The sequence below is a fragment of the Lepisma saccharinum genome, chromosome 2, assembly GCF_977018435.1.
Source record: "Lepisma saccharinum chromosome 2, izLepSacc3.1, whole genome shotgun sequence".
Classification (NCBI taxonomy): Eukaryota; Metazoa; Arthropoda; class Insecta; order Zygentoma; family Lepismatidae; genus Lepisma; species Lepisma saccharinum.
The window spans coordinates 200279445-200295577 of record NC_139230.1 but is presented as its reverse complement, the minus strand read 5'-3'; the positions used below and the strand labels follow the sequence as shown (position 1 = coordinate 200295577).

At 37.9% G+C, this 16133-nt stretch overlaps 1 protein-coding gene across 3 annotated transcripts in view; it reads right to left on the bottom strand.

The window, feature by feature from the left end:
- Positions 1-238: 238 nt before the first annotated feature.
- Positions 239-16133, bottom strand: part of ScsbetaG (Succinyl-coenzyme A synthetase beta subunit, GDP-forming) — a 47895-nt gene continuing 32000 nt past the window's right edge. For all 3 annotated transcript variants that reach the window (XM_083117870.1, XM_083117871.1, XM_083117869.1), the window contains exons 6-10: positions 13764-13944; positions 10854-11112; positions 10350-10484; positions 9058-9186; positions 239-573 (exon numbers count right to left, since the gene is read on the bottom strand). In XM_083117870.1, coding sequence (XP_082973996.1) covers positions 464-573; positions 9058-9186; positions 10350-10484; positions 10854-11112; positions 13764-13944 — 814 coding nt within the window. In that variant the 3' untranslated portion in view covers positions 239-463. The remainder of the gene's footprint in view (positions 574-9057; positions 9187-10349; positions 10485-10853; positions 11113-13763; positions 13945-16133) is intronic.

The following is a 16133-nucleotide window of genomic DNA, read 5'->3' as shown; positions in this document are numbered from 1 at the left end:
CTGGGATTCGCACCTGGGAACCTTGGCATCGGAGTATTGTGCTCATCACTCCACATCTGGTGTTCTTGAACAGCAGGAATTTCACTGAAGCAGAGGACAACATCTGTACAAGAATAATTACAATTTTGTCATTTAAAAACACACAGAATGAAAATCTATATTTTTTTCTTTCCAGGTGACTATGAATATTATAAATTTGTTCTGTAATTAAAATAATAGTGACTGCAAATGTCTTTTTAAAAACAATTTATTGCACATATAAAATAAACATAACAAAGTTTGCAATTCTAAGGAGCTCTTGCATAAATTCACATATATATATCTCCCTGATACAAATCAGTCTTTTATATATACAAAAAGAGTATATAAAATGAAACATACATTTCTCACAATGGCATGTACATACTTTGTACTATTAAAATGTGTAAACAAGAAACAAATTACCATTGCACTTGGTGAACAATTAAGCTAAACTACCAACTGCTTTCTGTGCTGCCTCCTCAAGGTTTGCAGCAGATTTGATTGGAAGACCAGATTCTGCCAAAATTCTTTTAGCTTCATGAACATTGGTACCTAAATATAAAAGCAAATCAAAGTCATTTTAATTTTACTATTCAATACATACAATTAAATACACCATGAGTTATTAACTACATACATGAAAGTGGCTTAGTTTACAAGACACCGATAAACTCGCAAGAAGAGCTCAGGGAGAGGATCTTAACAGCTGGTCAACACATCAAGGACACCATCACATCACGAGTTACGAGACAAAATGTCTGTAAAAACCTGCGTGCCTGCATTCGTAATGGAGGTGCCCACTTTGAGCAAGATGTATAATGTTCTTTAATTGTATTGTTCATTGATTCCATTCACATGAAGATGAATCAAGTATTATTTCTTGTATACAAATGTGAATGTTAGCAACATTTGTACCTTGTTGAATAGCTGATGACACAAGGAAGTAATTTAAGTAATTTGTACGCTTCCTGTCATACTATTTTTGTTATTAATATGTTGCCAAGTAAACTAAGATTGGATTTTTTATCACCACTTGTAAGTTTAGACCCACCCGTTCCTTACATGTGATTGCTATTTGGGACAAACTTTTTTCAACGAACCACTTATTTGTTAATTATCAGAAAACGCTGAAATATGTGCCCTACAATGAGCAGTTTTTTTCTCAATTTGTATTTTTATGTGGAAAATTGTCATTTAAAAAAACAATAGAAATTTGATTATCTTGAAAACTACTAATTTTCAGATGGGGTATCATATGGTCAAATTTATTGCAAATTGCCTCTACTTTAACCCCTTTTAGGGAATACATCTAATTACAGGTCACCCAGTATACAGGGTTAGTCAAAAGTATCGATACAGGCCAGTAATAACAAGATGCGAGGAAACTGCATTGAATGTGGGTGTGGCCATCATGGCAGCCATCTTGGATTCCGCCATACTGGATATCACACTATATTTGCAAATGGAAAGGGGTATGTATAACACATCAATTTAGGATAGAATCATCCCACAAACGACAATCTGAAATCATTTTGGACCTATCGCCAATCGTGGAAGATATAGGGTGTGTTACGTTTGACTGCAAGAAATGAGATTTGTCTGAAATTTACTGTATTCCTGTGGGTAATAGTACACTGCAAATTACAGAGAACATGAACAAGAAACCCTGACATTGACTTGCAGAATGCCTCAAAGCAAGTGCTCAAACTGCTTCCCGTCCACTGTCTGACAATATGCCAACCGATAGTAAAAACTGCAAAGTTCACATTGTAGCATATCCCGAGAATGTCCTCTTGTTTCATCTACAATGCGATTCCGTAGATCATTCAGGGAGTGTGGTTAGGTGTGATACACTTTGGCCTTCATGTGCCACCATAAAGTAATCCAGGGGTGATAGATCAGGAGATCAGTTTTATTCAATTCCCCCAGGTGAATGCCGGGATGGTACCTTACTTTGAGACAGTGAATTCTACTTCTCTTTGTTTCTTCCTTTCCTGCCTCCAGTCCTTTCCCCAGGTTGTTTTGATAGTTTTTTGAAAATAACATAATATCGCAAATTACCGAATTAAAGAATGCCAGTCTAAACAATCCTTCCTTACAACAGAGTAACATACTCTATGGTATCTAACAATCCTATTCGATGAATTAAGAGCATCAGGTACGTATTTGTTTTACTATCCCTCCCACGGACAGCAATAACAGTGTTCGTCTGGATATGGACGCTACCTGTACACATCCCTTGTAGACTGTAGTCAACTTCCTCGAAGGTCAGTTGCATTTGTTATCGTCCTTGCGAACGTTCTGCATGTCGCTCATATTGGTGAGTGTTGTGCCAAAGGAAGGTGATTTGTGTCCATGTCAGTAGTCAAAATGCAGCTCAGTGAACGAGAACGTATTTGTTTTTAATCATGCTTGGCAATGGAGATTACGATAGTTTACCGAGGTGCGACAATTATTTAATGCTACATTCCCTGAACGTAACCCAATTTCAAAGTCAACTGTCGAAAGAACCATTCGACGTTTTACAACAAGTGGAAGTGTTAAAGACCATTGCCAACACGCTGGACATTTCCCAGAGTTCAGTGCAACGTATTTTATTGCGGAGTAAGTTTAAACCCTACAAAGTGAGTTTAGTGCACTTTCAACTGACATTCTTTAATTCGGTAATTGCGATATTATGCTGTTTTCAACAAACTATCAAAACAACCTGGGGAAACTACTAGTGGCAGGAAAGGAAGAAACAAAGAGAAGTAGAAAGCACGGCCTCGAAGTAAGATACCATCCTGACATTCGCCTGTAGGTACTGAGGAAAACCGACCTCCCGATATATATCACCCTTCGATTATATTATTGGGGAACATGAAGGCCAAAGTGTATCGCACCTAACCACACTCCCTGAATGATCAACGGAATCGCATTGTGGACAAAACAAGAGGACTTTCTAGGGATATGCTACAACGTGCACTTTGCAGTTTTTATGATCGGTTGGCATATTGTCAAACAGTCGGCGGGAAGCAGTTTGAGCACTTGCTTTGAAGCATTCCATAAGTCAATATCAGGTTTTCTTGTTCATGCTCTCTGTAATTTGCAGTGCACAGTTACCCACAGGAATACAGTAAAATATTTTTTTCAAACAAATCTAATTTCTTGCAGTCAAACGTAGCACACCCTATCTCTTCCACGAATGGCGATAGGTCGAAAATGATTTCGGATTGTCGTTTGTGGGACAATTCTAGCCTAAATTGATATGTCATACATACCCCTTTCCATTTGAAAATATTGTGTGATATCCAATATGGCAGAATCCAAGATGGCTGCCATGATGGCCACATCCCCATTCAATGCAGTTTCTGCACCAATACCCACTTGCAACATTTGATTTTCCTCCGTTCAAGCATCTCGTTATTACTGGTCTGTAAAAAAAAAGTGTTAATTTCTTGAAAATTGCCATTCTGCATGCAAGAGAATGAATGTTTGTTATTAATACCAACATTTTTGAAACCGAAAAGCATTCTAGCCCATTTTGATGTCACATTACCACCATGTCTCCCATGTGACAGGCGATGTGCAATTTATCTCTGCCAGCAAAACATTCCGAAGGAAAGTGAAAAATCATGGGAAACAGCCATTTCACTTTTATACAGGGTGATTCTTATAGAACCGTCCTGATGAATTTGCTAATAATGCTGCAGGTGATGCATAAAACAATTCACAATTACGACATAATAATCCAATCCATGGGCTGTGCTGAGTCGAATGGTGTGCAGATGGTCTGATAGGTGGCAGCACTTGTTTTGCAAGGTAAAGGACACATAGTGGAGCATGCATGAACGTGTTTGCAGTGTCAAGGCATCAGGCCCCCAAGTAGTTGCATACCAGCTCAGACTTTTTCTTGTGCAGTTTTCTGAAGGACAGGGTGTATGCAAACAAACTGCATATGTTACAAGCTTTAAAGAACAACATTTTGGCTGAAATCAGGAACTTCACCAGAGAAATACTGCGGCGAGTCATGGCGAATATGCAAATGCGTGCCTCCTTGAAAACGGCGGACACTTTCAGCACATGCTCTGATCACAATGAACAATCAACAGAACACTATCCAAAGTATGTCATGTATAAATTACGTTAATATCTGTATGGTAAAAAAGGTAAAGTGCTCCCCTGTGCTTAGCACCATACAATGAAGGTGTATAGGGGGGTGTGGTGGGGTAACACCCCACACTTTCTTGATCCGGTCGTGAGTGGGGGTGATGTGATCAGCATCATGCCCCTGACTGCCTTTACCCCCACAGGGTTTCCCCCAAGTACCCATGTCATTCGACGCTGGGTGGGTACCGGGGCCGCTTCCAACGTTAGAAAAGTTCCCGCATTTGAACCGGCCGAGGATTGAACCCAGGACCTTTAGCATGGTAGTCAGACGCGTTACCGACTGAGCCACTGTGGCCACCATATCTGTATGGTATATTTCATATCACAGCACATTTTATCGGGCCGGTTCTATAAGAATCACCCTGTAAATAACCCATAGCGCAACAGCTCGTGAGGCCCAGGGCTTCCCTACAGACCATCAACTAAGTTACGGACTGACCTGTGGTCAGCACACCAAACCCCCGGTCGTTCTTGTAGGTTTCCATGACCAGGTTACGCTACTCGTTCATAGCTCCCCAATTTCCTCACGATGGTGGGTGGCTACTGGTCCCATACACAGCCCAAAATCCTTGTTACCCTTCTCCCCAAAGATTTGAACCTGCGCACGTGCCGTATCCGGAGCCCAAAGCATGATGCCTTAGACTACACGGCCATGGTGTGGGACTCACTTTTGTACATGCCTTTTTTTAAAAAAATTACTGCTAAAGAAACCAACCTGGCTGTCTAACCTAACGTACATGCACAAAATTATAAAGGAAGATAGACACTGGCTAGAAAAGGTTTTACACAGCGGGAGCAATTTTTAATGCAGTTGTTTACGATTTTTCAATGCTAATGTTGAAAAACTTATGGCCATAATTTGTATTTGCACTTGTTTATATATACATGTTATGCATAGTGACCAGGAGTAGCTAGCACTGGCTAGTGACAGTTTCAGATGCGGAAACGATTTTTGAGGAAGTTATTTTCCATTATTTCTTGTGGGAAGTGCGAATTTGATGTGCTATTTGAACTTTGTTTTGTGATGAAAACATTTCAACAGAAGGTGAAAAATTATGAGAATGTTATGTCCTAATATTTATGACAAACATAATAACATGTCAAGATTGGAACTTCATGAATAAGTTATAACACGGTGGAATACATTTTTAAAACTTAAAATCATACATCAGGACACATAAACAAGATGCATAATCGTTGCTATGCACAGACTATGTACATTGGCCATAACTGCTAGTTTACTATATACAATAATACATTTTATAATATATATCAGAAAAGCAGGCATTTCACTTTAATATAAATTTTTAAAATTATTACTACTAAAGAAAGCCAACCTGGCTGCCTAACCTAACCTACATGTATAACATTATAAAGGAAGGAAGGTAAAAACACCTGGCAGTAATAGTTTTACACCACAGAATCAATTTTTAATAAAGATCTTTACAGTATTTTCCTGCGAAGGTTGAAAACGCCATAGGCGTAATTTGTGTTTGCACTTGCTGATATGTACATGTTAATCAGGGCTGAGTTAATACTGATGTATTGGGGTTGGCCGATACCAGTGGTATCGGTTAAAATTTATCCACCAATACTGTCTGGTACCACTGTTTTTGTGTCACTAGACCCGCGACTAAGAACATTTGTCCTTTACAAACCTATGGCAGATTTGTAGGCCAGCGCGACAAGATCAAAGGCAAGTTCTAAGTGAAAGCTGGGACCAAACTTCTCGAAGGCATGTAAGTACCTGGCAAAGGCTGTGTGAAAATAAAATAAATCATTCATTTCCAAACTTGTGGGGTAAGAAAGATGGAACAATTTCTTCTTGTACTCTTCCCTTCTGTGTAAGGGGGCAGTATTCCTCAGAGAAGACTTCTTCCTGCAGGTCCTGAGGCAGAGACAACTTCTAACGAAGCAGATGCAGGATGCCAGGAGAGAGGGAAGACGAGTCTTCATTAACTATAATAAATTAATAGTTGATGGCAAATTCTGTTACAAACAATGATTGCTCAGACATCATCTGTATGGGTCAAAATCGGTGAGGACACAGAGGACAGATATCTGGCAACCAAGGACGGGAGGTGGACAAAGGCAAACACAGGGGCAGCAGGATGGATGGATTACGAAAGGTCAATGGCCAGGAAATGGTTGTTTCCCAGAACAAAAGTGTCATGGGTGGTCATGGGGGAGCTTTGAACGAGAGACCACAATTGTCGAGTCAAGACACAGCCGGAAATAGCAGAGATCTGTGGCTCAGAAAGGCACAGAATGACCCTCGGACTCTGTAGGGAAAGGGCAATGGACCCGATGGTAACAACAGGTGCATTCCAGGGATTCAGATTGAATTAATGCTGATGTGTATGATGTCCTGGGTTGCAGACGTTCAAGAGTGATGGACAAAGATGTTGAGGGGCTGAAGAGAAAGTTGCACCAAGAAGAGCTTAGAGAATACTTACAGTCATTTGATACTGTTGTTCTTCAGGAAAGCTGGGAGGCAGCCGAAGACATTCCTGAGAATCTGAAATTTATGGGTTTTAGTAAATGTGTAGGGAGGAAGGCAAAACGAGGGCGTAACATGAAGGGGGGTGTTGGTACTTTTCAAAGCAGAGTGGGAGGGGAAAGTAACGCTACTGGACTCCAAACACAATGGGATTCTGGGGATTGATTCTCTTTGCACTGGAGTTTTGTCTCGTGTAAGTTTCTCATGTGACTGCTGGTATCGGCTGATAGCACAACTATTGCAAATGACAGAGAATGATGGACAGGATAGCATAAAGAGATTCTGCCAGATACGCATTATTTTAATAACCATATTTGCATATGTTTTTACGTCGCTTTTCACCCTCTCCAGATTAACTCACCCAAAAACAATGAATAGCGTTTACATGACATTGAAAGAGACACAATCCACTGATTTTTTGGTGTAACTGCAACACGTTAAAAAGCCTTGCAACATTTCAAAAACCTCTTTCTTTGCATCCTCTTTGTCTATAGAGAAGTTCACATAAAAAAAATACCAAATGTCACAAAACATTTAAAAATATTATAATGCTAAAATTTGGGAGTTATTTAATGTCATTAACAGAATGTGATGTGATGAGTTAGTATGACTCTGTAACTAGCCTTTGTTATTTTATATTGTATTTGAATTTTACAAGTATTGGTATCGGTTCAAAGTGGTATCGGCTCAGCCCTAATGTTAATACAGTGACAAAGTGAATATACACATGGTTTTATGTTAGCTGTCGGAATTATTCTGTGTACAGCGTGTTTCAAAAAGAATATACGTATTACAAAGTATTATTTTGTCCAAACTATCGATCGCTGCGCCCCGGCTCGGCTATTAGAAAAACGAATACATAGTCTAGTTTATATAATAGCCGCTAGATGTCAGTTGTGTTCTGTTTTGCTTGGTAACCGTCAGTTGTTTGAAATGGCTACTCCGCAGCAGAAATCATTTTGTGTTCTCGAGTTTGCGAAGTGCAATTCCGTGATTACAGTGCAAAGACGTTTCAGGTTGATGTACCAAATTTATCCTCCGAATGGGTGGAACATTCGCAGATGGTATCGACAGTTTGTAGATACAGGATGTGTATGTAAAGGAAAGAGTCCTGGCCGCCCTCGTGTTCTTGAAGAAAATGTTGCACGAATTCAAACTGCTTTCCAACGTAGCCCTTCAAAATCAACTCGTCGTGTCAGTCGGGAGTTACAACTTCCTACAACAACAATTTGGCATGTTTTGAGACGTCGGCTGGTTATGAAGCCATACAAGGTACAGCTGTTACAAGCTCTGCGTCCTGATGACAAACGCAAACGTGTGGCATTTTGTAACGAGATTCTTGATGCTATTGACAATGACAACACTTTCGCACAACGCATCGTGTTTAGTGATGAAGCTGCGTTTCATGTCAGTGGTCAGGTAAACAAACAGAATGTTCGCATTTGGGGCCTACAGAACCCACATGCATTCATTGAACATGTACGAGATTCGCCCAAAGTGAATGTGTTTTGCGCGATATCCCGATCATCTGTTTACGGCCCATTCTTCTTTGATGGAAACACGGTTAATGGTCAGCAGTATCTCTCTATGTCACAAAACTGGTTGTTTCCGAGGCTGCACGAAGACAACTTCATTTTTCAACAAGACGGGGCACCTCCTCACTGGAGTCGCCAAGTGCGTGATTATCTGAATGAAACTCTACCGAACCGTTGGATTGGTCATCAAGGAGCTGGCGACTTAGCATGTATCAGCTGGGCTCCATGGTCACCGGATTTGACACCCTGTGACTTCTTCCTGTGGGGTTTCATTAAAGACAATGTTTATGTACCACCACTCCCACAGAACCTGGAAGAGTTGAAGAACCGGATCCGTGCTGCCGTAACATCAGTGACGAAGGACATGCTTGCCCGAGTATGGGAGGAATTTGAGTATCGATGATATTGTTCGTGTCACTGCTGGAGGACATATTGAACATCTGTAATCTGAACTTGAGAGGTTCGTAAGTATGTGTGTCAAGTTTCATCTTCGTATGTCTTAAAGTTTAATAAATATATGCATGCAAAATACGTATTTTCTTTTTGAAACAAGCTGTATTATTACACACAGTTCAAACTCCACTCAAAATTGAATTGAATTGTTGCTTAAGTCAACTTTATGCACAAAAAGGTTAATTGGGACTGGACCTACAGTTTTAAAAGTGGGATCCAAACCACTGTGCAATGTGCTTCCACCGGGTTTCAAACCCAGGACACCTTGATTCCAATGTGACAACGTTACCATTATGCCATCTGGGAGGCCGCACTCAAAACCAAAACCAGTAAATACCCAGGGAAATACAATATCATGGATTACCACTAAATAGTAGTGTGCATGCAATACTGACTTACCTTCTAAGCGTGCTATAATTGGAATATTCAGTTTCAAGTTTCTGGAAGCACTTACAATTCCGTTTGCTATTGTTGCACAATTTACTATTCCACCAAAAACATTCACCAAAATAGCCTTTACATTTTTATCTGTAAGAAATAAATGAAATTGTTAGACAAACTAGGGTGCAATATTCCTCCCCTTTCCCAACTAAAAATTTCTGGTAGGGAGAGTTACTTTTTATAACAACAAGGACTGACCTCAAATATATTTTACCAATGATGATCTCACACACAAAGACACACAGGCAGAAGAATATTATTATTTCTCTGTGTGTGTGTGTGTTTCTGAAAACAAAGGAATGTATGTATACTATAACTAGAGCCTGGATTTGTAAGCGAAATGCATATTCTTTTCCAGACTTCTAATGGTAAGGAGAAAGGTTATACTTTGTATTACATACCTTGATGAGCTATTTAACTAAGGTTGAAAGTGCTTATCAATGCTTATTTCTGCAGGAAACTGTTATGCTTGCTTATTTTATGATTTTGGTTTAAAATAGCATATTTTACCCAAATCTGTCATATTTCAATCATATTTCAATCTCACGACGGCATTGGGATGATGAGATCAATGCTTCTAAATAGCCGCATGGGAGAAACGGCATCCAAGAAAAGATACAGTACATCCAAAATCATTTTTCATATTATAACACAGTTAAAAGCTCGAAATAAGCCATTGCAACATTTACTTTCTCTCATTGATGAAATTTCAATAACGTTGTCTTCAGAAACTCATGGTGTTGCTAAAATTGTGTCAGACAAGCTCAGTCAGGTATTACTGAAAAATTCCGGTTACCGTGTGTCAAATTTATAACAATATTTCTGGTGAAGAAATACACATTGAAGAGGAATTCACTGAACAAGAACTGTGGTGATTTTCACATGCGCCTGTGATGTCATGCTACGTGGAAAGAACATTTTCACTGTACACATCATTCTTCACTGACAGGCACAGGAGCTTCACACAAGAAAATCTCAGGATAACCTTCCTTACATACTGTAACAGCTTTGAATAAGATAAGAGATCTAATAAACAAATATTCTGTTCAGATTTTCCTGTATTTGTTTATGCTTATTTTGGTGCTTATTTTTTTCATTTTTTGTGCTTATTAACTTGCTTATTTTACTGTTTGATTGTGATTGTGCTTATAAATCCGGGCTCTAACTATAACTATTTTTGTACGATAAAGTCTCAAATATGGAGTTTTCACAAATGACAGAAAAATTAATACCAAACAATGTTCACAAACCTGAAGTTAGGATATTGAATGCATGGTGAACTTGTTCTTCTCGTACTCCACCACCAACGTCAAGGAAGTTTGCGGGTTCGCCACCATGAAGCTTAATTATGTCCATTGTTGCCATTGCAAGACCAGCACCATTTACTGTAACAAAAGTACAAGAATTTTAAAAATATAGTTAGTTCTGAAGAAACACCGTGATTTGTGTGAGAATAAACATCATGAAACTTACAGAAGTGAGCTTTGTAATACTATTCAAAAACTGCACAAGATTCACAGAAGTTTTTTATTTATTTAAGGAATGGCTAGCAATCACAGTTCATTTAATGATTGAGACTTTTTAAAATTAAATTGTTAAATTCAAATAAGAGAAAAAAGGTAAAAATAAATATATGTTATTTTGAATTGAAGATTGTCATATTACGTATATCATACGAGTCAAATTTAAAGAGAATTTTGATAGTAATTTTGAATCTTCAGATAAATATTTTCCAAGCTATGCTATGAGCTTACCAAGACAACCAATGTTGCCAGACATTCTTATGTAATTAAGATTATGTTTGGCTGCCTCCAGTTCATGCGCATCTTCTTCTGATGGGTCATGCATATCAAATATTGCCTTCTGTCGGAAAGCTGAATTATCATCAAATTGAATTTTTGCATCTACAGATATCACATCACCAGTTTGTATTTCAACAAAAGGGTTTATTTCCACCTGTGTTGCATCAATCGCAACAAAAAGGTTCCATATTTTCTTGATTTGTGCACTTGCCTGAAAATAAACACACAATTTACAGATCTTTTTAATAGAAACAACATGAATAGCACAAATACAGTGGAACCCCGATTTTACACTCCCTAATCTTACCTTTTCCCAGTGAAGCAAACCATCAGATTTTTCTTTTTTCAGATTATACATTTTTCTGAATTACAAGTTCTTTAACTACAGTTCCTGAAAAATATATATCAACATTCCACTGCATATAAAAAAAAATTAAAAAAGCCACATGGAAAAATTTCTACACCAGAAACAATATTTTTTTCTTTTTTTTACTGTTACACACATATCTAAAACTATCTCGTAACACTCCTTGGAGCACATGATAAAGAGATTTTTCTTGTCAGGTCTGCAACGGTTTCCAGAAAGGCCCATGCCTCATCTAGATTGATTGATTGAGTTGGTATTTTAAGTCCACTTTATGCACAGGCAGGCTAATCTGGTCTGGACCTACAGTTTCAAAGTGAGATCCGAACCACTATGTGCCTCCACCGGGAATCGAACCCGGGACCAGTTGATTACAAGATGACGACGCTACCACTGCACCAGCGGGGAGTCCGCCTCATCTAGAAATTGAACCCATGTTCCCAGACTTCAAAATGCATGCTACAGAGACTACATATGTTTTTTTGTTTAATACCGTAATTTTTTTGAGTTTCGTATGTTTTTTCCTTAACATTCAACAAGTGATATAATTGTAAACTCTTATCACATCAATAATAAATAAATTTATGATATTATTATCTGATACTCACTGTCAACACATTAACTGGTGACATCCTTAATGTATAACTTATACTACATTTAATTGGATAGAGAGAGAGATTTCGTACACACTTCTATGACTACTGAGCAATGTAAATTTACACTGTTGCCTTGTAATAAAGAGGTTGTAGGTTCAATATCCCAGTGAAAGCACAATGCATAGTGACTCAGATCCCACTTTAAACAGTAGGTCCAGTCCTGATAAGCCTATCTGTGTATAAAGTGGACTTTATTCACAGATAGCAATCCCTTAACCTTAGATGCCAAGGCTGATTTTCCAGGTATTTGCACTAATGCCGAGCATTATTTCAGCAGGAAATTTGAAAATCTGCATGCTTCTAAATGAAATTGTATATTTCTGGGACTAAGAATGTTAGAGGTACAAATGATACCTCATTCTGTTCAGTATACTTTGGGATATAATCCTACTGGAAAAAAATAAATTTTCCATAATCAGTTAAAGAAGAAGAAAAAAAAGGAAAAGTAACTATTTTTTTTTACACAAAATTTGAAATTCATCGGACCCTCAGGCAGGCTACACCAAGACGTGAATCTCCAAAAGGTACCTGCATAATGTTTGGTATGTTTGTCAATTTCACTCAGTGCCAAACTGGGTCTTCTTGCCATCTTATATGCCATTTACTCTTGTCAGAGGAGAAAAAAGCCTCAATGCCACAGCTGGCCACTGGTCACATGCCACAAGCTTGGGAACACACACACTGAACGAAAGTTTAAACTCGAATAATTTCAATTTGTCCAACTCGCTTTGTTAGTCTGTCATACCCTCCACATCAACTTACCTAAGTAAACAAGTGATGCTAGGGGATAAAAATAGCATGACCGACAAAAAACAAGGCAAATCATTCAACAATACATCCTTTGTAATCCTATGGCGCAGTATTGTGAAACAGCAAAGAGCAGTCGACTGTTTTCCAACCCTTTGTTGGTGGCTGGAGGCTTTTGGCTTTCTTTCTCTGCCACCTCCCTCTTCCCCCTCCTGCCACCTCCACCCGTGCTTTTGGCACCAGAAATGTCAAACTTCTATTGCCAAAAGTGTTTTGAAACACCAAAATTGAGAAAGAAGCAATGTTTTCAAAACCAATGAAAATAAATCGCTAAAAGAAAAAAATCACAATTTTTCGGACATCGGCCCTTCCCCCCAAATAGTAACAATGAAATTAAACTTTACTAATTGTTAATTACTTACCTCTAGACTCATGTAGAACTCAAAACATGTATCTCCAATCATTATCCAAGTGGCAGTATATTAAAAAAGTAACATACTACGAGAAAAAGCTGCTTGTGACACTGGTGTCCCAAGCAGTAATTAAGGAAAATACCTGTTTCGACACCCATGTCATAGCCCATCCTTTAAGAGTTAAAGGGATTTGAAATACTAGTGTCAATGCTTTTGAATGTAAAAGTCTTTTGATTTTGTGCACACCTTTGTTGCAATAGAATCTCAATCACCGGGTTGTAAAAATCAGATGTGGACATTTACAACTCTGGATTAATTGTTTCACTATACAATATGAATTTCACTCATGATTTCACATGGCACTGAAAACTGGAAAGCAATAGTTGCAAGTTAGAAGTCACTGATCATGCGTGTCACACTTTTTAACAAAGTAAATAATTGTTTGTGCTTTTGCTGCGCCGAGTACCAAGAAGAAAGTTCCCGTGTTAGTCGCTCATGTCTGTATACGTGAACCATTTGTATGCCATCCTCCTTAGTGGAGTGGTTAGCAAGGCATTCTACGATGCCAGGGGTCCCAGGTTCGAATCCCAGCCTGGGCATGGGTGTTCTTTGTAAGTGTCCCTTCATCAATTTCATCATATTGTCACTCATGTGCTTTTTGTGGATAAAAGTTGTAGCTTACCTTTTTCCTTAATTCTCCCTTGAATTCCAGAAAGTTAGCTATGCTGTCAGCCTCATTATCACTAATGCCTTTAAAAATGTCTATAGGATATGTTTTTATCAAGTGAGGTGTTTTCTTAGCCACATCCTCAATATCAGTACCACCAGCTGGCGAAGCCATAACAACAGGCCCATTATGTGACCTGGAGATAAACAGTGATTTTATAAACTTACAAATACATATACAAACAGTGATATAAGATAGAATGGTAAACTCATTTAATGTCAATCAATTGGAATGGAATATACTTTATTCAGGCACATTTTGTTCTCAAAGTGTATTTTTACAAAAAAAAAAAAAAAAAAAACTTTTTGTTTTGCTTTAAGTCCAAATAAACTTTGTGTTGACCTGATACTGATGTCGGTAGTGGCTGATAATAACATGGTATTAAATAATGTTACTTACAACTTAACTACTCACACCTTTCCAGGGACTGCATATCCTGTGAATTTTTTGAATATAGAATTAGTCAATTTTACGACAAAACTGTGTAATAGTTATAATTGTATTGTAAACAATAAATTTTCTACTGCAGCAAAAAAAAAATACTACTGTGTTTTCTGTTCCATGAGATGTGAATGATAAATAGTTTCAGAGTAGGAAGTATGTCATTCCAGTACATGAATTGCTATTTTAAATATTCTGATCAATACGTAAGTTAATACTAGGGCTGGGCTGAGCAGCAGTAAGTACCGGTTAAAATTTTTCCTACCGATACCACAGATTTTCAGTGACTAGACGAGCAGGCAAAAGCAACAACTCATCTCAACATTTGTCCTTTTTAAAAATTTGTTCACCCTTCCTTGCGACAGATTGGGAGACCAGCACAAAAAGTTCCATAGATTTTCCTCGGAACACTGGATCATAAACCCTCACCCATCTGGAAAGCAGATAACAAGATCAAAGGCATGGAACTGCTTAGTTAACACTGTAGAATAGCAATTCTTGCTTGAAAGCTCATGGGGGTGTTATTAGTAAACCACACACCATGCTAATGCCAGGTCAGGTAGTTGCGGAGTTTTTGCTAAAGAGGGATGACTTTGTGTAATTAGCTTTGTTTTATCTACGTTCAAGCGGGAAGTGGATTCAGCAATTTCTTCTTGTCCTCTTATCTTCTATGCCAGTCTTTTGTGTGACTGCTGGTCTCTGCCAAGATTAGATTGGGACCATATGGCTTTGAATGACAGTACTAGAGAAGAATGAGTTTGAGTATGAGTTTTTGTTTCAAGTCCACTTTATGCACAAATAGGCTAATTGGGACTTCACCTACAGCTTAAAGTGGGATCCGAACCACTATGTGCCTCCACCAAGTATCGAGCCCAGGATCTATTGGTTACAAGGTGACAACATTACCACTATGCCATCAGGGAGACCCCTCTAAAGATTTATGTAAAAACTACTTATAACATTGAACATAAAATATTAATCAAGAACTTTACTTTTCCTCAACTGGACAAAACATCATTTTCTTTGTTATTTATAAATATTCATTTTTTAAACCTTGCCAGACAGTTGTTTTTACACAAATTTAGCAGTCTTAACTACACGTCAGCTAGATAATGAATACATGCTATTATATCTCTATTCTTAAGTGTCTTTTTACATATTCATGTAATAATACCAATAACAATATTTTTGGTCAAGGAACAAAGAACGTTGTCTTTCCGTGTTTCTTAGTCTGTGGTTACATATACAACATTACTCTGTATGCATCACAGTAACTAAGAACGAATTAATTAATTTGCAAATTATTACGAATAGACCTACGTATTATATTAACGTATTAAATAGAGACACTTTTATTAATATATTTCTGAGACACTTGGCTCAGACCAGCTCCCCAAATTATATTTCTAGATACATGCCTGGTGATGTGACAAGTTAGTATGACTCTGTAACTAGCCTTACTATCCTTGACAAAAATATTGAGCCCTCAGTTTACGCGCTTGTAAAATTGTACTCCGTGGGAGGAAAAGATTCAAATATACCTCATTGGAAAGCTTAAAGTATCTACTTTTTAATAAGCGTTATCTGAAAATTAATCTTAACTTTGATATCTTACTATAATAAAAAAATCACTGAAAAGTGTAGTTTTTTCTTCCAATTTTCACGAACGGGGAACTTAATACCATACAGTTCATAATCGACTGTACATATAATTTTAAGATTTTGTGTACTTGAAGTTTGATTATTTCTGCACCTCTGTAGAAAAAATCAAATGCATATTTTTACTAGATGCTTCAGAAATTGGCATTTTAGGGAAACGTGCAAACTTGAAATGCATAATTACAAATTCAATGAAATTGCAAGAAAATGTTGATATAATGCATA